A 23960-nucleotide genomic window follows, 5' to 3' on the forward strand; every position below is an offset into this window, starting at 1 on the left:
ATGAGAAAAAGTCAAAGACTAAAAACAAATGGCCATCCCATGAGATAAGAAAAGAGGTGAGTCATCTTGTTAGGATTTGGGGCAATTCCATTGCAATGTCTTCGAAAAAGCGTAGAGCTCTACGTGAAGTCAGCTGTCCCTAAAAGGTGATGTCCTAGGAGATGAAGAAGAGAGAGTGGAGGTGAGCCACCTCGCCGGAAGCCGGGCACCCATAGCACAGATCTTCAAAAAAACATGAAGCTCCATGTGAAGTCGAGTCGCTCGATAACGATTCCAGGAGGATGAGAAAAAAAGAGAGCCCGTCTAAGCCAAATGGTGGGGAATGGTCCATACCAAAACCATTCACTTACTTATCGTAAAGGACCTTAGCGATATAAGGATGGAATCGGTTGGGTTGTGCACATCGCTCCCACTAGTGGAATCGACTTGAGGCCTTTGCAAGATGAGAGGCGAATACCACTTTTGGATTGCATGCTTGATGATTGGTGTGAGAGTGTACCCTCCTTTGTTTGAATTTTACTATTTGGTAAGAGTTTTTGCTTCCTTAGTATATTCTTTAAGTTGCATTAGTAGGGGTACATGACTAACATATTTATTGCATGATGTGAGGGATTTCACCCTTTGCGTTGGGTTAAACACTTATCTTGATTGGCTATTGGATGAATTAAGTTATCATTTAGCTTTTCTTGAAAGTATCTTTGACACTTATATGATCATTGGTGTGATTGGAACTTGCATGGGGACAAGTTAAAGTGTGGAAACTTGTGATAAGTGTCAAAGACACCTACTTTTAAGGTCTCTTTAGGCTGTGTTTTGAGCCAATTATGATCCTTTGTGCACCATTTCTAGGTCATTTAAGCTATGTTGTGCATTATGCGTTAAAATATCACCACACTTTGTATTTTGGGTTTTTGTAGAAAAGTTAACCATAAAACGAGACATACTGGCACGTCCCGGAACAGAGCGGGATAAGGAGACAAGCCGAGGCCAAGCCAAGAGGGGCCAACGCACGTTATGACATGCGTTGTGAGAAGGCAAAGACGTGCTGGAAAGCAGAAAGTTCAAAGACACCTACTTTTAAGGTCTCTTTAGGAAGTGTTTTGCAGCTCATGTGCGGAATTGTGAAGAGAAAATCAAAGGGAAGGATATTTAATAGATTTTAGATAGATTTAAAAGGAGATTTGGGGAGGAGATTTTAGAAGGTTTTTAAAGTTTTTAGAAAAGTGTTGAGAAGGGAGATTAGATTTAGAGAGAGAAACATTCAAACTCTTAGATTTTAGATTGCTCTCTAGTTTTCTTTTGAAGGTCAATTGAAGAAGGGGATTGACAACCTCCAACTGAAGAGGTCTTTGCAAAGCTTCACCTACTTGTAATCTACATTGGTACTTTCTATTTCCTACATTTCAATTGCTTAATTAGGTTTTTAATTCATGATTCCAATGTTGATTTCTATGGCTTTGCTTGGCTAGAGTAGTTAGGGTTTGAATTGTGAAGTGTGTGATTATGATGCCTATGTGACTTAATTCTTGAATTAGGGATTGAATACTTGCTATGCTTGTAAGTCTTGTTTTTACGGATTGATTTGTAAGCATCTTAAGGAGCTAGGCCACCTCCTAAGATTGTGCTAACCAAGTGATCTATGCTAGATCATTTGAAGCTTCTAACCTTATCATTTTCAAGCCTAATGATCCTAAGAGGTTAGGTTAGAAAGGTAGTGTAGGCAAGGGATTCAAGGAAAGGTTTAGGAGGATCCTAAACAAATCCTAGTAATCAAAAGGTGAAAGGACATTACCTCCCTCCCTTGACTCGGTATATGCAATGTTCATTTCCTATGTCTATTGATTCTAGGTGCATCATAATCAACACTAAGCAATTCAACCCTATTTTCTTTTATTGTTTGATTCAATTCATAGTTAATTGTTGTTTGATTCCTACTTCGACCATTAAAATCAAATGCGTGACACGATCCTCAAACAATGCACACGTTCTCATTTCTCCAAATCGACAACATGAGGCCATTCCAATTTGCCATTCGTAGAGAACGATAAAATCTGGGATTCATCCCATCTTTTTTTTTTGCCCCTTGATTTCCTTGTGAAAGAGAGGGTCGTCACAACTTAAAAACTGTTTAATCAGTACAAAAGTTGGCATCAACCATCTCATGTTCTAAAATCTGGTTTTGAAAATTTGGGTTCATTATCTTCAGCTGCAAGTGTTGAAACTGGTGATTTGGGTAGTCAAGGCATTGCATGAGAGCATATTTAAAAGATTCAAAAAGCTAATCTGGTTCTATAATTGAAAAAAGAAAAAACAAAATTAGACAAATATTTGGGGGAAGATACAGAAGATGAACAATATTTTAGTATTCTTCATTGGTGGAAGGTTTTTTTTTTTTTTTTTTTTTTTTTTTTTTTTTTTTTTTTTTTGAAAACCAACATCAAAGACGATATATTAAGTCAAACCAGAAAGAAAATGAGGGGGAACAACCTCCCAACTCATATGACCAGCCTGAGAGCCAATCCCTTTAGCTAAAGCATGAACAGCCTAGTTCGCTGATCTAGGAATGTACTGAAAAATGCACCATGGAATAATACTAACAGTCAGTTTACAATCATGAATAATAGATCCTAGATAGGTTATATCCTCCCTTCCTACAGACAATGCATTGATTAAATTAAGAAAATCTGACTGGACTCGTACCTCCAACCCTCCCCTTGCTCTAATCCAACTTAGTCATTTACAGGCCCCTGCTTCAACCATGCGGGGATCTAAAATGCAATATAAATAGTCATTTACCGTTGCCACGAAGCTACCTTCATTATTTGTCAAATAAGCGACGAATGTGGCTCTCTGATGAATGGAATCACTGCCTCCATCAACTTTGCATGTGTATAAGCCATATGTAACAGCCTCCCCCACTCCATCTTGCATGCCACATTGAGAGCCCTCCAATGCCTGGCCCCACTGCTGCCACGCTAAGGTTGCTTCCCGCCAAACGCCAACTGGCCTCTTCACCAAACCCTCCCAAGCAACCAAATTACGTGTCTGCCATAAAGAATAAATAACAAATGCAAACACATGCAACCCTTGCTTGTCACACGTCTCAAACACAAGTTCAACCCATTCACCAAAATTGTCATGTGTTCCGTTCGGCAGCATCAAATTCGAAAGCCTCCAGGCCTCACATGCTTAAGGACAAATATAAAAAACATGCATAAGAGTTTCGTCCTGCAAGCTATATATGGAACAATCTAGAGTGACCTCCACATGTTTAAATAACAAGTTCATCTTAGTAGGCAACACCCCCCCTCATAACCCTCCACAACATATTCCTCCATTTTGGGGGAATTTTGAGATCCCATGGGCAGTTCCACTTAGTGAAGGAAGATGAAGACACTCCATGATCCCCCCCCTAAGCGTCCTATACCCAAGTTTCACACAATAATTTCCCCTTAAATCCCCATTCCAATACCATCCATCATCAAAAGCCGGGCAAATAGGCGTCAGTAATATTAAATCGGTATCACTACTATTGAATATGTCCTCAACAACCTCTGCATCCCAAGCATTTTCATCAGTAGTCATTAAATTTATAACCAAAATGCCCGGTAGTGATGGGGGCAATTCAGTTGTCACATTAGGCTCATCCACAATAATCAGCCAGGGATCACTCCAAACATCCGTAGTTAAGCCATTCCCAATTCTTCGCCTAGCACCCGATTTAAGCAAACCCTGTGCATCCAAGAGGTTTCTCCAACAATAACTAGGATTATGGCCAATAGTGGCTTCCAAAAAAGAGGCCTTACTAGACCTAGCCTGAAACACACGAGCTACAGAGAAAGCAAGCAAGAAAGAAAGATAATGAACCAAGAGAGTGGTTTTGTGGGTGAGTTGAGTATTAAGCCGGCTAGATTACCGAGCATGTAAAGGTCCATTCATGAGTGTGAAGGCCCTACCTCCACACGAGTAAAAGGTTCCGTAGATACGGATGTGCCGGATGCATGAGATTGCACCGTACGCTAGGGCTTCGCTACGGCAGAGTACCGGCCTCGCACAAGAGAAAGCAATCGGGTCATGAAACTCAAGAGAAAGTAATCGAGTCAAGAGACTCAAGAGAAAGAAATCGAGTCATTGTGACTCTAAGAAACCTCCACAGAAAAACTATTCTTTTTTACAAAAGAGTGTATATGTATATCTATCTATACTTATACTAGAGCATCATGTTCATTTTATTACATATTGAGTATATGATTGCACGAGATTGCATATTGAGTATATGATTGCACGAGATTGCATATTGAGTATATGATTGCACGAGATTGCATATTGAGTATATGATTGCACGAGATTGCATATTGAGTATATGATTGCACTAGATTGCATATTGAGTATATGATTGCACGAGATTGCATATTGAGTATATGATTGCACTAGATTGCATGTTGAGGATATGATTGCACTAGATTGCATGTTGAGGATATGATTGCACGAGATTGCATGTTGAGTATATGATAGCATGAGACTGCTTAGAAATTATATGATTGCATGATGAGTATATGATAGTATGAGATTTCTTAGAGATTATATGATAGCACAAGATTGCTTATTGTATTATGTGTTAGCATGAGATTGCTTAATGAGATATGTGATTATATGAGATTATTGATAAGATAAGTATGTGATAGTATGATGCTTATTGATGAGCCAAATAATTGTGAAAGCATTCCTATTTGTTAAGTAGGTTACAAGCATATAGAACCCTTGATGAGCATGTTTATTGTTGCATAAGTGATTGAGAATACTTGATCTTAGTATGTGAAATAAATGTTTTCCAAAAGCATATAGTGTAGTACTTTACAGGGTTGAGTGGTGTTATACTTAGCTTCGTGCTAACGGTTTTGTTTTCTACTTGTTGTTTGTTATTAACCCCTTTCAGGTGGGCCCAGTTCGTAAGAGAGAGTACGAGTTAGACTAAACTAGCATTTAGATAGATTTTGTAGTCTAAACTCTTGATGTTGATTTACTTTTGAGACTTGTAGTTGACTACCCTATGTTTTTTATGGTGCTGGACACGGGGTTTTCTCCCCTAGTTTGATTGATGATTAGTAAGACTTTTAATGATTTAGTTTGTTTATCCTTAGCATATGCAATCACCGTGAAGGGTGATTGTGGCGGTGACACCTCTACTAAGTTGTTTAGTAAGTTTATTCTGCTGCCTTAGTTTATCTTTAAATGTTTAGTTTGTTAAATAAGTTTAAGAAAAGTGGGGTGTTACAACTTAGATATGATAGTGCCCAATAAATATATGCTTCATCCTATTAGCCAACAGTTTGGCCATAACTTTATAAACCACATTGCACAGTGCAATTGGCCCTAAATCACTCAATAATTCAGGGGCCTGCTTCTTTGGAATTAACACAACATTGGTATCATTTAACTGACTAGGGAAGGAGACACTATTCAAACAGCTTAGAACAAAACTAGTGATGTGAGATTAATTGTACATGTTTCTAGTGTTCGTCTGAATATATTTGTTGGGTCTAAGTTCATGATAATGTTATTTTAGTTGTGTATTCCCTTGTTTTATCATTTAGATATGGTTTACACATGTTTTGAATGTTTTACGGTGTTTTGGAACCACTGTAGATCAATTGCAAAAGCAAGGGAAGTTCTAGGATAAGTTTGGAGCAAAAGTAAAGGCTCGACGCGTCTAAAATTTCCAGAGAGTTTTATGATTCGAGCTTCCTGAAACTCGACACGTCGAGAATTTACCGTAACATTTTGGAGAATCAGCACCTCAACTCGACGTGTCGAGTGGCGATTTTTTGCAGCTTCCAAATTTCGCGAAAACGTCATATTTCGTCCCCAGCTTGGCTCCCGCTATAAAATGACGTCTTTCCTCAACCCTAGAGGGGCTTATGCTGTGCTCAGGAGATAAGAAAGAAGAGAATTGAGAGCTACAAGTTGTCTTGGGAAGCAAGAAGAAAAGCTAGGGAGATTTGGGAGAATCACTTGTTTTATTCTTCTACTTACTTTGATTATTTGTAAACTCTTTATTCTTGTTATGTATTTCATATTAGCCATGAGTGGTTAATTTACTTTAGAGATTCTTGGTTAAAAGTATTTATGAACCTTTGTGCCTAGTTCTCAGATTCTTTACATATTAATACTTGGGTTTTATACTTGTGTTGCAATTGTGATTTATGTTGTTGATGTTTGTAATTAGTGGTCATAGTTACTTGCTTCATAGTTTTCTTTGTGTCATAACGAGAGTTAGGCATAATTTACGGCACACATAGTTGCACTTAACTGTTACACCTTGGGAGATGGCAAATTGGTTAAAGAGTTTAATTCTTGATTATTGCACATCGGGAGATAGTAGTAGTTAGGAGTTTATTTTGAATGCTTGTTCTTACATTGTTGAGTGTTTATATCACGAGAGTGAATAGTCACTTGTTTTAGGTTAGAGATTACGGGAGTAACTCTTTGCCTTGTTGCATTCTCACACTTGTTTAAACTCAGATTTAATATTGCACATTAGATTGCCACTAGGTGATTAAATACTTGAATCCTATTAATCTCATTCTCTCTCTATTGTTTTCACAAACCTGCTACTTTGCTTTTAAATTAGTTTTAATCAACCTTCCATGTCTTTCGTTATGATTAACTTCACAAGAATATATTAGTAGCTAGTGCTTGATACGCCCCACTTCCTTGTGGATTGATAACTCATTACTCCGAATAGTTATTTCTTTGAGAATTATACTGCAATCAACTAGTAACATCCCCCCACCACCACCACCACATCCCAAAAAGTTCGATAAAAGGCATCACTTCCCTGTGGATTGATAACTCATTACTCCGAATAGTTATTTCTTTGAGAATTATACTGCAATCAACTAGTAACATCCCCCCACCACCACCACCACATCCCAAAAAGTTCGATAAAAGGCAGGATTCATACTATCTGGGCCAGGAGATTTGTCTAGTCCCATAGAGAATAAAGCCACCTTTACCTCCTCAGCTTCAATGGGCCTCAAGAGATCATTATTCTAGTCTCGGGTCACACGGGGGTGGACAAAATCGAGTGCATCACCTAAAATACAGCCATTTGACTTGAAAATGTTCTCGTAGTACTGATAAGTTGTAGTTTCAGTGTGGTGGAAGGTGTGTGGTGAAAGAGTGTAAACGGAAGTGTGGAACTCCCGAGTGTCGAACTCAAAGATGACAAATCGGAACAAGCAAAGTGCAAGACAATCAATTGTCACAATGTATCAACAAAGTAGGCTAGGTGCAAGAGAATGGTGTGGGAACAAGGATGTAAGCATAGGAAATCAAATAAAAGAAAGAAAACAAAAGGGAAAATAAACAAGAAAGTAAGGCGGGGATTTGGATGGAATTGGAGTTGTGTTGTGCTCTCATTGATCCTAAGTAGACAAGAAATGGTGAAATGGAACTGACTATCCTAAGGGAAACCTAAGGCACCATCAGTAGGATGCGTAAGACCTAGTCTCTTGTTCCCTACGTCGGGCGAGGCATTCTATCAAACACTTGGCGGGCTGTCTACTGTCTCCTCCCCTAAGCTCATCGCCCTCTCGGGTCGTAGGAAGGTGATTGCAAGGGCAAGACTAAGGAGAGTGCAATCTCTTGATAAACTAGTAAACTCCCACTCTCACACTCATTTAACCATTGAGATCCTACAATGGAAAGAGATCAATATGCACACCTCTACAACAAAGGCATTCAAGGCTAATCCATACATCAATCTCATCATTCATACATTCAAAGCATAAAAACACAAACACAATCCAATACCAATCCAAATCCTAGATATCTAGCAATTCATCATCATTTATAAGATCACAAACACACATTAGGTATGAAATTATGAACAAGAAGAATAAATGTTACCCAAGTCTTCAATCCAACTGTTGTAATCCAAAAGCAAGGTTTGAGCAATGAATTCTAGAGATGAAATTGCAATCTAATCTAAGGAAAATAAATAAATCAAAACCCTAATATAAACCTAATCTAAGAGGGCTGAAATGAAAGGTAAAGAAATGGGAAAAAGGAAGTCTCCTCAAGTGATCCCTTACAAGCCTTTAAATAGGCTTAAAATCTGAAATTTCCTTTAAGTGACCCATCCACGAACTTACAACGCTTGTTGTGAATTTCGTGGAACTTTATGGAATTTTTTCCTTTCAAAAAAGTTGTAGCCCTTGAAGTTTTCGAACCATGGCCATTGGAATCACCTTATTTGGACACTCCTAGCTCAAGATATGATCAATCTACCAAACTGCCGCTGGAATGCCCTGAAATTGACAATGTTTTGCTATTTTTCTACAAAGGCAATGAAATTAGTTCTCAATCCTAACTTTTATCAAAATAAGCTATTCTAAGCATGAATTAGGCTTAAAGGACTCTAATTATGGAACAATTAGCCTCTAAATTACCCTATAAAACATAGCATTTTTGGCACTTATCACAGTTTCCACATTTTATTCTTGCTCGTCCTCGAGCAAGGTTACAACACACTCAAGGATGATAAGTGACAAAGATACTTGATGCAAATTCACTCAATCAAATGAACGGTCAAGACAAATTAGGGAATTAATGAAGGGGGTGAAATCCCACATGATATCAAACAAGTGTGTTAACCATGTGTCTTACTTTGCAATTCAATGAATATTCTAAGGAAGGAAAAACCCCTACTTTAGATAAACTTAAGCATAAGGGAACACACTCTCCACATTAATTCAAGCATGCAAAAATTTTGAATTCACCTCCTATATACAAAGGGCCTTCAAGCCGAACCCACTAGTGGGAACGATGTGCACATCCCAACCGACACCCAACCTTATATCGACAAGGCCCTCTACAAAAAGTAAGTGAATGGTTCGGTATGGACCGCTCACCAACCTTAAGCCAAAGTCCAGTTTCCTCCGGCACAAAGCTCTGTGTTGTAACCCGGTGAAACTTTTCACGGTCCCGACTTAAGCGTGGGTTCTCTCTCGCTTCCACCCTTATGCCAAAGATCGAATCCCCACGGCATAGATCTCTATGTTTTAGCCCGAGGAAATCTTTTGTGATCTCGACATAAGCAATGACTCCCTCTTTTTAATCTCTTTTCTTTCTTTTTCATTGGGTGGCCATTTATTTTTTTTCTTGCCTTTTTCTCTTTTTCATTCCCCTTATTCTTTCAGTCATGCTTTTTCATTTTGGGATTAGGGAATTTTTCTCAATTATCATCCACAAGGCTCACCTTTTGCCCCATACCTTACCAAGATTAAGTTAATTTCCGACCTTGCTTTTTATTATCTTTCGAAGGTTGGAGAGTACACACTCCCACTTCGAGTTTCCGTTTACTAAGGTCCAAGGCATATAAGAGGTGAATAACATGCAAGCATACAAAATATATAAACCTAGTTGGCTCTATGCAATTCTCACTTGGTGTAAAGACATAACTTCCAAAGAATATTTCAAGAATTAAACATTTTTGACACATCCTTGGCACACTTCTAGGATATCATAAACAATGACACACTCTTTATAACACAAAATCATCAATCACGAATCATCCAATCAATAGAATTTTTTAACAATAAAGCACAAAGTGCGTCTTTTCCACAGTTTAGAACAAACATCGTCCTCGATGTTACTTTAAGGACACGGTGGACAAAGGAGCACGAGTCAAGGTGAAAGTCTCTTTAAGTGTGTTTCCACACTTTAGAAGTGTTTCCGGACTTGGGGAATGCTATAAAAGACAATGTGAATGTGATATGCTAGCAAATCTATACAAACCCCTTTAGGAATAAAAGTCGGGGTAAATTTAAAGAGTAAGGGATAGAAGAAGTAAACCAATCTGTAGATTCAATCTCTTATTGCAATGTAGCATCAAAGTCCTTGCCCCTCCAAATTTTGATTCAAGTTGCAAAACACTGTTAGTGGCAAATGGACAACTCATAATAATAAAGGTGCAAAAGGTCGTAACGAGATCATTTCTATGAGAAGTGAAAACATAATAAAGAAAATCCTACAAAGCTACAAATGTAAAAGCACTAAAAATGTAAAATCGCAGATTTGGGTTGCCTTCTCCGGTTGAGAAGGCGACCACAGAGAAGGCAACCACTGTGGTCACTAACCTATGATAGCAGGTCATTTACCTGTATTTGGGCTTCATTGCATCAAAATGCATTGTTCATGGGTGTAATTGCACATTAAAAAAGTTGAAGGGGCTAATTGACTTTTTAACTAAAGTTCGAGGGCCTATTTTACCCTTTTTCCTATTTCTTAATCAATATTCTACTTTACACAATTTTTTTTGTGTCTAGCTTACATAGATGACAGAACAAAACGATGCAAGCTATGTGCCGCATCTATGCAGTAATATCTTATATTTGTATTGGCAATGCTGAATCCTCTTCAAAGGTAAATGCATTTATCTATTAATCTATTATCTCTATACTAGAATATACATTAATTCTAATTTCAAAAAGCATTTCCGTAAGTATAACTATTCTGCAAACAGGCTGTTGATCTCATTGGACCAATTTTGAATGAAATTGATTTTTTGTTGGAGTAAGAGAGAAAACCAGTTGTTCTTGCTCATGGATTTCTATTGATGAGACAACAAAATCTACAAGAAGCTATGTATATGTATTAATAGAATTTTTTATTTCTCCAAATTCAATTTAGATTGAGATAATTACAGCAAACTTCCCCCACTACCTTTTCTCTCTTCTTTCTCACTTTGCTTTTAATTTTGTTGCAGAGTTAGACTAGCTACTGGCTTGCAGACAACACATAATGACATAATTGTGGAATTTTGTTATGTAAAGTTGACTAGTTGTTGTTTTTAACTTTCCTACTACGTTTTCCTTGTAACTGTTGTGTAGAATGGTTATGTAAAGTTAAAAATTGTGAACTTTGGACTTAATCATGTGTAAAGCAAATTGTTTATGTGTTTGCTAATCTTGTGAATTGTGGACATTATAAGTTTTCAATCATGTGTAAAGAAAATTGTTTGTGTTTGTAAATCCTGTGAATTTGTGGACTTTATAAATTTTAAACACAATGAAATTGGTGTGGAAGTGTGAAACACAGTGAAATTGGAAAAATCTGTCAGTAAATTGCATAATTCGGGTTTTCTGGCCCGAATCCGAACCCAACTCGACCATTTGAACCCGAAACTGAAATTATTTTTTCCTAATTCGTTCGAGTTTGGTTGTAAATTATACACACCCGAAATATTTCAGATTTGGATTTTCCCCGCGGGTCGAACCCGAACCCGACCCGTGCACACCCCTAGTTGATTTGCCTTAAACGCTAAGGTCTGGCCAATTAGGCGTGCCGACCCAATTCAGTTTGGGTAGTATGTCACCAGTCTTGGACTTGACTATGAAGGGGACCGATATGATTCAATGGGCACAACTGGTTGGGTGCTATTGCCACTTCCTTTATGAGCTCGTGGCAGGGCGAAACTAGTGTGACACGTATGCGGGTAAGGCTAGTCCACGGGGTATGGGGGGTCTTGGGACGCCGCACGAGCTTGTGCGCTGCGCCAGACTCTATGCCCGTGTCACTAAGCTTGCCGAGGAAGTCAGCCAGATGGATGCATGGCATCGCCGACCTCTCCCATGATTCCCCACTTCTGTAGGTGATTGTTTTTCTCGCATTGATGAAGGTTTCTTGATACCCCTTAATGAAGGCCTTGTATTGACTCCGCCCCCACTAGAGCACATTCACATTAATGAAGATAAGGTCGACCCCATCCGGGTTGAAGAGCACACCGAGTCGCCACGGCTGACCTCCCCATGGAGGCGTAGACTATATTACTCCTTGTGTTTCCCTTTTATTCGTTCCTTTGTCGATGTATTTTTGTTGATTGGACATTATTTACTTCTTTTGTGATTAATCGTTATTATGTTTATCTCTCTTGCATTCGCCTTTCTCGTTTTTGCTCGTGCTTGTCTTGTTCATATTGTGGTTGACTTGAGTATCCCATGGCCAATACTATGGTCTTCCTTAGGCTTAGGTAACTGAATCTTCACATAGCGCTCTTTTTGGTAGTAAATCGAAGGTGGCCCATCTACTAAGCTCTCGACTTTCCTCCATGACAGACCTTAGTGTTGACCTCGCTCCTTGTTGGGATTGGTCGTTGTGCTCGGCTCGGCCTCATGCCTCGGGGTCGGGCATGGGTGCTCGACTTAGCCTTGTGCCTTGTTGAGCTCGACTAACCTCCAATGTAGTGGTCTCTTGACTTTGGAATGCCCATGGGTTGTGGTTGGAGCCTTTCTCGTCCATGAGCTTTGTCTAGGTTGTCCCGAGGGAGGATGGACCTCATCTTCCTTAGATGATTGTGTCATGACCTCAACTAAACCCTCTTCATTTATGCTCTACCTTTTGTCTTATGTGGGTTTATCTTGCTTACGATGTGGTCGACTTAAGTGTTCCCCTAGGCGGACTTTGTGTTATGCTTTCATTTTCCCTTGGTGACCTACTTGGAGGTCGGCCTTGGGCTCCTGGTGAGGTTGGTCACTACTTGGGTCTGCCCCGTGCTTAGCTTCGCCTAAGGCCTAGTCGAGAGCGGGCGGCCCTAAGTGTGGGGCATTGGTTGACCTTGGCTCGAGGATGTCATTGCCTCTTTGGCCATAGTCTTTTAACCTCGGAATGCCTCGTTGGTTGAGTTCGGAGCTTCTCTCTTTCATGGGGTTTGTCTAGTTGTTGTCAAAGGTGGTCGAACCTCTTTTCCCTTTATGTGATTGTGCCATGACTTCAATTAAGGTCTAGAGAGTTAGTCATTTTAGCCAAGGTTTTGACCTTGGCCAAAGGACACAGCGATAGGCAAGGTCAAACTCAGTATCACTCCTTGGGAGTTAGTCGTTTTGATCAAGGTTTTAACCTCAGCCAAAGGACTCTTTTGTTTGGCGATAGGCAAGGTTGGGCCCGTATCGCTCCTAGGGAGTTAACCATTTTGGCAAAGGTTTTGACATTGGCCAAATAACTCTTCTATTTGGTGATAGGCAAGGTCGGGCCCGTATCTCCCCCTAGGAAGTTAAAGTACATACGAGATCCCAGTATTATAACGTTTTGTTCAATTTAGTACTTATACCTTTATTTTGTTCAATTCAGTCCTTGTACTTTAAAAGGTGATGCAATTAAGGACAATAGTTAACGATGTTAATATTAACGTTAACTTAGGTTACGTGACGCTGACGATATTTATGTTCATATTCATATATTACTTTATAAATATTTAAAATTAATTATTTTTACCACTAATATATATTAAATTAATATTTCTAAAATAAATAATTACAACCATGTTCCTAACGAGATTTGAATAATTATCCTTAATTTCACCACTTTTTAAAGTAGAATGACCTAATTGAACATAATAAAAGTAGAATGACTAAATTAAACAAAACACTATAATACATGGATTTTATAGTTGTTTTGCCATTTTGGCCAATTCAACAATTTGAGAAATCGGTACATAAGGGAGTCACTCTTCAACATTTTGTTCTGTAAGGTTATAACTGTACAAGAGAAGTGAGGTCAAAATTAAATGCTGAGTTGCGGACGATGTGACATCTTCCATATTGCTTCATGGTAGCCTCATATCTATTACCGAGTCCGAGTGTATTTTTAATTTTTGTTTCGTGATGTGACATCTTCTATATTGCTTCATGGCAACCACATATCTATTTTATTTTTATTTTTGTTACGTAAGCATTTCATAGGCCAAAATACCAGCGTCGTCAAACATGCAAACCACGTTGGTTTGGGAACTGTAAAGGGGAAGACACATCACACATTCACACATGCGCAAACCTACCTCATCCATGTTTGCTTACAAATTAAAAACATTCACTCACTATACAAGTCGAAACATTCTTCAGGTTAATTTTAATTTTTTTTTATTACGTTAGGAAGATTTTGTGCAACAAATTTAACTGAAAAAACACTAGTAAGAATTAAATTCGGACCTTCCACGTACAAAATGGATCTTCTAAGCAATAGCCAAATCTTTGACACTCTCTTAATGAAGGTTTATTTGCATGGTTGGTGTTATTCGGCATCAATGAATGTTACGTTTTTTTCTTCAATTTTTTTGAAAAGAAGAAGATTAGTTGTGAAAAAAAAAATCTAACAAGTTTTTTTTTTTTTTTTTTTTTGGGTCAAGAAAGACATTTTAAAATTTTATTCTGAATACTTTAACTTTGTTTATCATTTTGTCACCAATTATTTTTAATTTGTCATTGCCACATTATCATTGTCGCATCATATTCCCATCACAGCTTCACACCCTACAGGCTACCACATCATCTTCATCATGCCAATTGCTATTCTCATCACATTGTTAATGTCATTTATAAATATTATTAAAGGGTCAAAATAAATCACAACTTTAATATTTTGTTATTACAGAATAATACTTTTATTATCTTATTTATTTAATAAACAATTATATAGATTGTCTTCAAAAAAATAAAAAAACAATTATATAGATTTGTATGTATAACAAGTAATCTAAACTTTAATATAGTATCGTTGGGTCTTTATCATGTGGATTTTTAGGGCTTGGCTATAGTCTATAGTAGATAATAGATTTGTTAACTGTAAAGGAGTGGATTTTTTTTTTTTGATTTAATTTTTATTAGTTTCTTTACTTCATATATAACCATTATACCAAGTTGATGTGAACGGACTTAGTCATACAAAAAAAACTATTTAGCTATGTATCAAGGCAAATTATATCATGCATTCATGCACATTGGTCCACCTTGCACCCTAATACAGGTTTGTTTTTAATATATTACACATTAATTTTTAATGTAGTAAAAATTTATTTTTAAATAAATTCATTATATTTTGATGCAGGTTTATCTTTAAGGTATTACAAATTAAAATAACATATAATACACTAAAAAAGAATCTACAATATATTCAAAATGAATTGTATCATGTGTCCATCTTATTATGCGGAAGGTAGACCACTTTATAAGCATTAATGTAAAAGGGCAAATTATATAGTAGATCAAAATTCATCTTGCATTGTGAACCCTAAAGTAAAATGATATTAAAATTATGTGTCAACAGTTAATAGATTATGTATATGTAAATAAATTGAAAGTACATAATATATTAACTAAAAACACATATATGATAATTGCAAACACGTAATAGGGCAGTTAATATATTATGTGTCTTTAATTTATTTAAAGGCACATCAACTGAAAACACATAATATGTTAACGACACATAGTTTTTTAATCAAGATTCACAATGTAATATGGATCCTACTCCATGATATCACAAATTATGCTGTGCAACCGTGTGCACCATGATGCACACGGATGTAAAACGACACCGTTTTATTATGATGGAGTAACGGTGCCATTAGTGGCCACTAGTCAAATAATTTTTTATTATTTTTATTTATTTATTATTTTTTTAAAAAAAACTACAATTGACGTGTAATTATGAATATATAGTTATGCAGGTCTGAATATATAGTTATGAAATTATATATATATATATATATATATATATATATATATATATATATATATATATATAGTTGTGAAGTTATGGATATAGTTCTCTGTGAACAAGCACTTTAAGAATTCAAAATATGGAGTTATGTAATTATGAATGTCTAGTTGTGAAATTATGAATATATGGATATGAAATTATGAATGTGTATTTATTATTTCTGAATATATTATTTTCAAATTAGGAATATATAGTTATGTAATTCTGGATATATAGTTATGAAATTATAAATATATCCTACTGTTTGAATACGAAAGGAAACCGCATAACGCCGTTACTCATCTGAACGAAATTTTTTTTTTTTAAATGAAACGGCGTCATTTTACAATCGTATGCATCACAGCATAATGATTGCCATGATATAACAAAAGGATATGGGCCACCCTGCTAAAACTCCTCCATCTCCGCTCTAAAAATTACAGTGGAAGCCCATGATCTATTTGAATCTGAAACCTTTAATTTACATCATCATCATAGTTATATATAACTAATCTAAAAACTTATAAGTGTGAATGAAAATTATATTTATATCTAATTTTTCCTTCTTTTTTTTGTACATTATTCTATAACGGCATGTTTAGTTCATGGAACAGGTCAGGAATAAAATTACATTCATTGGAATAGACATATTCCATTGTTTGATTGGTTATTTTGTCATGGGAATAACATTCCCAGCCTCCTAGGCATGAGCACCTTTGTAGGGAGAATAATTATTTCTAAGGGGGTCTTTGGTATTAGCTATTCTCATGATTTTCGAAATAGCTTTTATATGACAAATACCAAAAATACCCTTTGTAAATTATGAATAATTTATATTTAATAAATATAATGTATTATATAAATGTATATATTTAATTAATTATAAATTTTATCTATCAATAAACACACACACACACACACACACAAATATATATATATATATATATATATATATATATATATATATATATATATAGAGAGAGAGAGAGAGAGAGAGAGAGAGAGAGAGAGAGAGAAGGGTTCCAATGAGAACACTTGCTTAGGTGAGAACGTGAGAAGAAATCGTGTGCATCCATCTAATTGTCTAGATCAGATTAAGTGTGTGCATACGCGAATTAAATGTGCACACACACACATACATAATTAACATTTAGTATATAATAATAATAATAATAGTTATTATTATTATTATTTTATTTTATATAAAGGTATTTATGTCTTTAAAATCTATTCGATTTCTATTCTTTTAACCGAAATACAATTTCTAAAAGGAATAAGGGCTAAATTGGCCACTAAACGTAATGCAATAGTGCAATCAAACCACTGAACCTAAAAAACGTTCAATTACTCCACTCAACAGCGTAAATCCCTCCAATTTCACCTATTAGCCGGTTCAAGCTCTTCTTTCCGATTGCCTTGCTGACGTGGACTCTTAGCTGGCGTTTTATTTCATTTCCTTTACTCTTTCTCCTTTCCTTTACTTTTTCTTTGTTCCTAGTCTTCTTCTTTCTTGGCCATGCCGGCTTATGGGTGTTGTGGTGATACTCTGCTCGTTGGTGGCCATACTCCGGCTTGTTCTGCCCGTGCTACGAGGACGGAACAGGTGTGAGGGGAGGTAGAGAATAAACCGGAGGCGGTGGTGGAGAGTATACCGGAGGAGGTGGCGGTGGAGGAGAAGCGACTGGAGGCGGTGGAGAAGCAATTACGGTGGGGGAGAAGTGACTAGCGGCAGACCCCCATTTTCCTTAGTTTGTGGTGTGGGACTTGCTTGAATTAGAAACTGATGTTTTGTGGGTTTGAGGTGGTTTGTTCTTCCTTTCCTCGAGATAAATCTTTCTTTCTGGTAATCTTTTTTGCTGTCTTTCTCGTTTGGTCGTTCACAGACCCGTTCCTGAACTTCTCCGACTTGCTCTCCGTGCAGAACTTCTCAGTCGATCGATATGTCGTCAATCGCGGCTATGAATCCCCCGAGAGAGTTTTTACGACGACCCGGAGCTCAATTACACCATAGATAAACCCGTGGTGGGTGGGAAAAGAAGAGGCGCGAGTGGTTGAAACTTCACCCGTCGTTCAGTGCCGGAGCAGGGCAGCGCGTACTCGTCCTCGCGGATCGCAGCCGACACCATGCAAGAACAGCCATGGCGATCACTTGCTCCTGAGGTTTTTCAAGAACAAAGTTGATTACTGCAGAATCCACGACTACGATATCTTCTACAGCAATGCATTCTTGAAGTAGGACATGCTTTTTTTTGGTCAAAGATTTCGGTGGTACGGGCGGCGATGTTGGCCCACCCGGAAACCGAGTGGGTTCTGTGGATCGACTCCGACGCCATCTTCACCGACATGGATTTCAAGATTCCATTGGAAAGGTATAAGGACCATAACCTCGTAGTTCACAGTTGGCGCGATCAAATTGAGAAGAAGACCTGGGTCGCCGTTAACGCCGGTATTTTTCTGTTAAGGAATTGCCAATTGTCCATGGAGATTTTGGATGTTTGGGTGGCGATGGTCCAGATTACAAAAAGTGGGGCCAAATCTAACGGTTGACGTTGAAGGGCATGATGTAAAGAAAGGAAAAAAAAAAGTAGAGAAAAGGAAATAAAATGGTAAGAGTCCACGTCAACAAGGCAACTGGAAAGAAGGGTTAGAAACCGACTAATAGGTGAAATTGGAGGGATTTGCACAGTTGAGTGGGGTAATTGAACGTTTTTAAAAGTTGAGTGGCCTGATTGCACTATCTTGTTTCGTTCAATTGCCAATTTGACCCTTATTCCTTTCTAAAATCTATTCCTTCACCGAACCAAACAATAGAATACAATTCATATTATATTCCTTACCTATTCCATTCCCTGTGAAATAATATTCTTATTCCCTCCAAATCATTCTGTGAACCAAACGTGTTGTAAGAGTTAGAATGTGTTTGGTTCGCACATGGGAATCCAAATCGTAATGGGTATCAAATACTTGGTAATAGTAATAGGTTTTGTTGAAATTGCTTGTTTGGTGGTAGGGTGGAATGGGAATGATTATCAATATTGTTGTTTGATTATGTATGAGGAGAAATAATGGAATGAAACCCTTATTTTATTAGGGAATGGGATTTTCAATTAAGGAGGTAATCAAAACTCATAGTAGTGTTCTAAAAACCTGTCAATCAAACAATTACAATGACTTTAATACACATTCTTGATAGCTAAACCTGTTAACCAAACACACCCTTATATTATACAATATTTTGGTCAAAAAAACTTCTACCATTACAACTTTTGTTATCTTTTTCAATTATTGTTACCATGCACATGCATCCATCCTCTATATATATATATATATATATATATATATATATATATATATATATATATATATATATATATATATTAATCTTTTTCAATGATATAGTAATATATAAACATTATATATTGAAGTACAATATAAATTATTTCCTAAAATATAAATATCAAATTTATAAAAATGATTTGCATTATTATTATTATTATTATTATTATACAATAATATAAATATCCAAAATCTAAGACTTTAATATAAATTATTAATATTGAACATCTATTTTTAAGCATCGTGTATAGAAAATAATAGTAAGAATATAACTATGAATTTCATTGCTTACCTAATCACTGAAAAATTACCATATAGAAACCAATTGGCAAAAATAAGAATCAAGCATAATTAAAGTGTTTGTAGGCTGTCAAAGAAATGACAAATTGGAGCCTACCCAGTGAAAATACAATCCCCATCAATTACAGTTAAAAACCACCGGAAAAAAGACATGAGGGGGAGAGTAGAAAGTCACATAAAAGTTACTTACAGTATCTACTGATGTGCCTGTGCATGTTCTGGTTTGTGGCTGTACTCATAATCCAAGTGAACAAAGGCGCGCTCGATCTCTTGCAGCAGTTCCAGTTTCTCCTGCAAGGATTCTCCGATGTCATGAGCCTCTTGCAAGGGCATGTCTGCAGGCAAGACTATGTCAACTTCGACAAAGTAGTGAGAGCCGAAGGTGTAAGCCCTGACGGTGTCTATGTGCCTTATGGACTTGTGGTGATTCCAACACAGGTATGTCAGCTTCTGTAGAAACTCTGGTGTGGCTGATTTGCCAACGAGAGAGTTCACGTTCTCCAGCACTGTCATTGACCATGTTCGGATTGTGTACAAAGCCAGCTGCAACATACCAAACAAAATTTGACAACTATAAATTATAAGCATCATACACTTGATTGAAAAGAGAGTTAGATGTCTCAATTTTTGTTCTTTCTCCTTAGTTTATTATTGGAGGGTGGGAAAGTAGGTAGTCGAACGTTACTTACAATAATAGCTCCAACAGGATCAATCCAGCCAGTTATGTAGTTTGCAAGTAATGCAGCAACAAGGCCTATGATGTTAGTGACAACATCAAAGAAGTGATCCTGGGCATATGCCTTGACAATTTCATTGGTGAAGGATCGACAATAAAACACCAAAACCAGTTTCACCAGAGTGACAAAAATCATTATGCCAACAACCCATCGCTCCTGTTCATTGGTGAGGTTGAAATCTGCCTCCTGTGAAGTAATATTTGGTGAAATCAAGATGCTTAAGCCATCAAAGCATTTATATAGCTAAACAGGAGAAAGTTAACTGATGTTAACAAATAGATGACAACTCTAAATGGTTAGAGAATAATCACTTACCTCAGATATAAGAGTGCGCACAGATTCCAAAATTATCTGCAGTCCTAAGGTCGCCATCACAGAAGCAAAAACAAGGATTCCCTGCATAGGAGCATGTTATCATTGCAACGTTGAATTTAAAATATTAGCAACTAATAGAGTAAACATAACCCCCTGGAATCATCTCTCTCTGTCTATACAGATATCTCAAATTGGGAAATTTTATGCAGGAATAGGTTTTACCATTTTTAAATAAGACATGTAAACCCAGCTTGAATTAATGTTGTCCGACGCTATATAAGAGATATGCTATATAGGACCAAACATAGAGCACATGAAAGTAGCAAAGGTACTGACCAAAGGCTGCATACGTTTCTTTCCAATTGGATATTGATATGGATTTGGTGTCTGCATGGAGAAAGCCGTAAACCACAAAATAAAACCAGAGAGAAGATCAAGCAGAGAGTCTAATGTGGATGCAATGATGGCCAGTGACCCACTCTGTATAGATGCATAAACCTTAGCAGCAAAGAGAACCATGTTTGCAACATTTGATATCCTTATGGCAGCTGTCTCACTTTTGGCCAACTTTTCCCTTTCTTCCTGTAAAACATCAGGTAATTTTATCCATAGGTTCTCAACAATTCTTAAATTAGAAAAGCCTCCCATAATAAATTGTATGAATATGCAAAAGGAAAATACGAAGTAAATCATAGTTTGTGTAGAGAAGACAAATGAGGCTACAGACCTTTGACATTCCTGGCACAAAACCACGATCTGCTAAGGCATCCATTTCATTAAATCCCTCAAGCATTTCTACCTGTTGTTGATAATACTCTGCCACAATATCTTCTTCTCCTACAATCATCAAGGAAAGCATTTAAATATGATCAACATCAAGAATGCCAAAAAAAAAAAAAAAAAAAAAAAAAAAAAAAAAAAAAAAGAAGTTCATCATATGTTATAGAACAAGATCCCCTAGTTCCAAAGACATCCATATATCCAATACAATCTGACACTTACCCATGGTCAGCATGTCCAGTAAGAGCATCTAACAAGAAAGAACTGGTGAACAAAGCAATTAAAAATCCAAACTATTTCTTCTTTTATTTTCCAAATACAGAAACATCTATATTTTGAGTATAACACTCTTCACCCCAATACTTTGCATGTTACACATGATATAGGCACAAGAACTTCATAAATGCTCATTTAATGCATTAACAACAAATCAAGCATATTCCATGCTAAAACTAAATTGAGTATGTCAGATTCCATTACATCTAAAGAGATTAAAGGTCAATCCACATATAAAGCATCTTATTCCTCTGACTGACCCACAAAGTAAAAGAAATTAATGGAAAACTAGCATATAATATTAACTAATTCAGTTTAAAGCAGCATCTCACATTCTCACAGGGTTCTGACTCATTCAACTCTGTCAAGGCAGCAAGAAAAGGAAATTTTGAGATATCTCTTTTAGATTCTTTGTGAGTTGATTGCATTGAAGATATTTATGGGTTGCAGTTGTGTTGGCTAAAACTTGAGGAAAAAATCTAGCCGAATCCATAAAGAAATCTGGTAAAAATACATCATTTGCTAAGTCAAAAGAAGAAAATAAATTCACTTGAGGAAAAAATCTAGCAGCATCTCCTGGATTTTGACCTTACATTAAATTCACTTAGAAGCATTTCCTCTAAACCCAATTCTAGAAAAGTAAACACCTAAGAAAATTTTAGAATTTTCAAACTTGTGAAGTATGCCTAAAGGCCAGTAGCCCGCTATTAGTCACACCTCATAACCATAGCACCATGAGATTGCAATAGTTTGCGTCCATAAGCATGTTAAAAAATCCCTTAGAGCATCTTAGCAAAGATAGAGCAGATTCCCCTCACAGATTGTTTATTGTTACACTAAATTATGATAAATATTAATAAATTGAATCTCTTTCTTTCATTGAATATTGATGCTGAGGAAAATTGCAGAGCTCTAAACCACTCAATTTCCACTAATAGACAACACACCACCGACCAGATTCCACCGAAGACTTCTTCTAGCTTAAACCGGAATTTGATATTTACATTACTAAAAAGGAAATAAGATATAATAATAGCTTTTTTTAGTCCCTGGAATAATTTGAATGCTAGTAATTATTCAAAATTCAAATCAACGTCAAGGTCAAGCATTTAAAACAAAACATAAATACGGCGAATGAAGAAGCAGGTGACGGTTATTGAAAGTACTTAAAACCCCAAGGCAGTCATGGAGGCCGCGAGGAGGCTTCTCCTTGTGCTCCGCCGACAACTCGAACCCGTCGAAGTTCAACCTCCAGGAGCAGTCAGTCTTGCTAGCCTCCGCCGCCAGCAGGAGGTGCTCCTCGGAGCCACCGCGATCGACGTCGAGGCTAACCGTCTCCACCATTTTCGGATTGCTGCGTCGCAGCAGTACGGACGAAACCCTACTCCTCCAGAAGCCTTCGCGAATCGCGGCGGAGTGCTGGCCCGGCTCTGCGGACTACTGCGAGCGAGCGAGAGAGAGAGAGAGGGAGGGAGGGGAGAGCGGCGAGGGAGAGAGAGAAGGTAAATTTATGGGAAGTCGAAGGGCATTATGGGGAATGTGAATCCCGTGAAGGGTGTTTGCCCGGGCTCCCTTGTGGCGTGGCTTTAGTGAACAAAGTGGTGAGTGGGACCACTGAACTGATTTCTTCTTTTTCTTCTTAGGAAAGATAAATGAAAACTAATTTTATCAACCATGCGTTAAACTACACGCGCTCTCTCATTGGCTCTAAATTCCCTTTGTGGCTTCCGATGTGAACGCGTGTCCTGTGGTCCAACGTGCATAGGTGGACGGTGGAGATGGAAGCTACAGTTGCGAAATATAAGTTGTTGGGATTGAAGGAATGGGAATTGGGAAAGAAAGCTGAACGGCGCGAACAGGATTTATTGGATACACACAAATATATAGTTTTTTGCACTTTTAGTCCCACGACTATAGTGGCACTGGCAGAATTGATCCACGACTTTTGAACCTTGCAATTTTAGTCCACGACTATTGATTTTTTTGCAAAAATGGTCCTTCCGACCACTTTTCCGTCAAAATTTCACCGGAAAAAAAAATTCTCTATTTTTAGTCGGGTTAAAATTGACATTTTACTTATCTCAAAAAATTAAAAGAAAAAAATTGATATTTGACTACATACAATATTACTGGGCTACATACTACTGTCCCAGGCGGCAGAGTACATGTACCACTCCAATGCTGCTGCCGGAGCCCGGGGAACGCCACGGCCGCTCCGCCACTTACTGACAGCCCTGCCTGCTCCAGGAACTCCGCCGCCTGGGCAGTAGTATGTAGCCCAGTAATATTGTATGTAGTCAAATATCAAATTTTTTCTTTTAATTTTTTGAGATAAGTAAAATGTCAATTTTAACCCGGCTAAAAATGGAGAATTTTTTTTTTCCGGTGAAATTTTGACGGAAAAGTGGCCGGAAGGACCATTTTTGCAAAAAAATCAATAGTCGTGGACTAAAATTGCAATGTTCAAAAGTCGTGGATCAATTCTGCCAGTGCCACTATAGTTGTGGGACTAAAACTGCAAAAAACTCCACAAATATATATTGTTGTATTGTATTTATGGATTTCTTATTACAATTTCGTGTTGTATTAAACAAATCTTTATAATGGATTATGTATTAGATAAAAATATTTAAATTATTTTAAAATATATTAAAGAGATTTTGGGATGAATTCTAAGTG

At 37.2% G+C, this 23960-nt stretch overlaps 1 protein-coding gene and 1 pseudogene across 2 annotated transcripts; one reads left to right on the plus strand and one right to left on the minus strand.

Moving 5' to 3' along the window:
* The first annotated feature begins 17057 nt into the window (after window positions 1–17057).
* LOC109187062 lies at window positions 17058–18283 on the plus strand (annotated as a pseudogene).
* A 905-nt stretch (window positions 18284–19188) lies between these two features.
* LOC109187107 (metal tolerance protein 11) lies at window positions 19189–22833 on the minus strand. Of its 2 annotated transcripts, none has more exons than XM_019337253.1 (6): window positions 22448–22833; window positions 20953–21062; window positions 20562–20807; window positions 20226–20306; window positions 19863–20096; window positions 19189–19716 (listed from the first exon to the last, which is right to left on the minus strand). In XM_019337253.1, the coding sequence occupies exons 1-6, from the start codon at window positions 22623–22625 to the stop codon at window positions 19369–19371; spliced, it is 1197 nt and encodes a 398-aa protein (XP_019192798.1). In that variant the 5' UTR covers window positions 22626–22833; the 3' UTR covers window positions 19189–19368. The 2 variants fall into 2 exon arrangements, with proteins under 2 accessions (XP_019192798.1, XP_019192799.1); XM_019337254.1 differs by lacking the exon at window positions 22448–22833 and adding an exon at window positions 21228–21466.
* Window positions 22834–23960: the final 1127 nt, after the last annotated feature.

This window comes from Ipomoea nil, unplaced genomic scaffold, assembly GCF_001879475.1.
Source record: "Ipomoea nil cultivar Tokyo-kokei standard unplaced genomic scaffold, Asagao_1.1 scaffold1416, whole genome shotgun sequence".
Lineage (NCBI taxonomy): Eukaryota > Viridiplantae > Streptophyta > Magnoliopsida > Solanales > Convolvulaceae > Ipomoea > Ipomoea nil.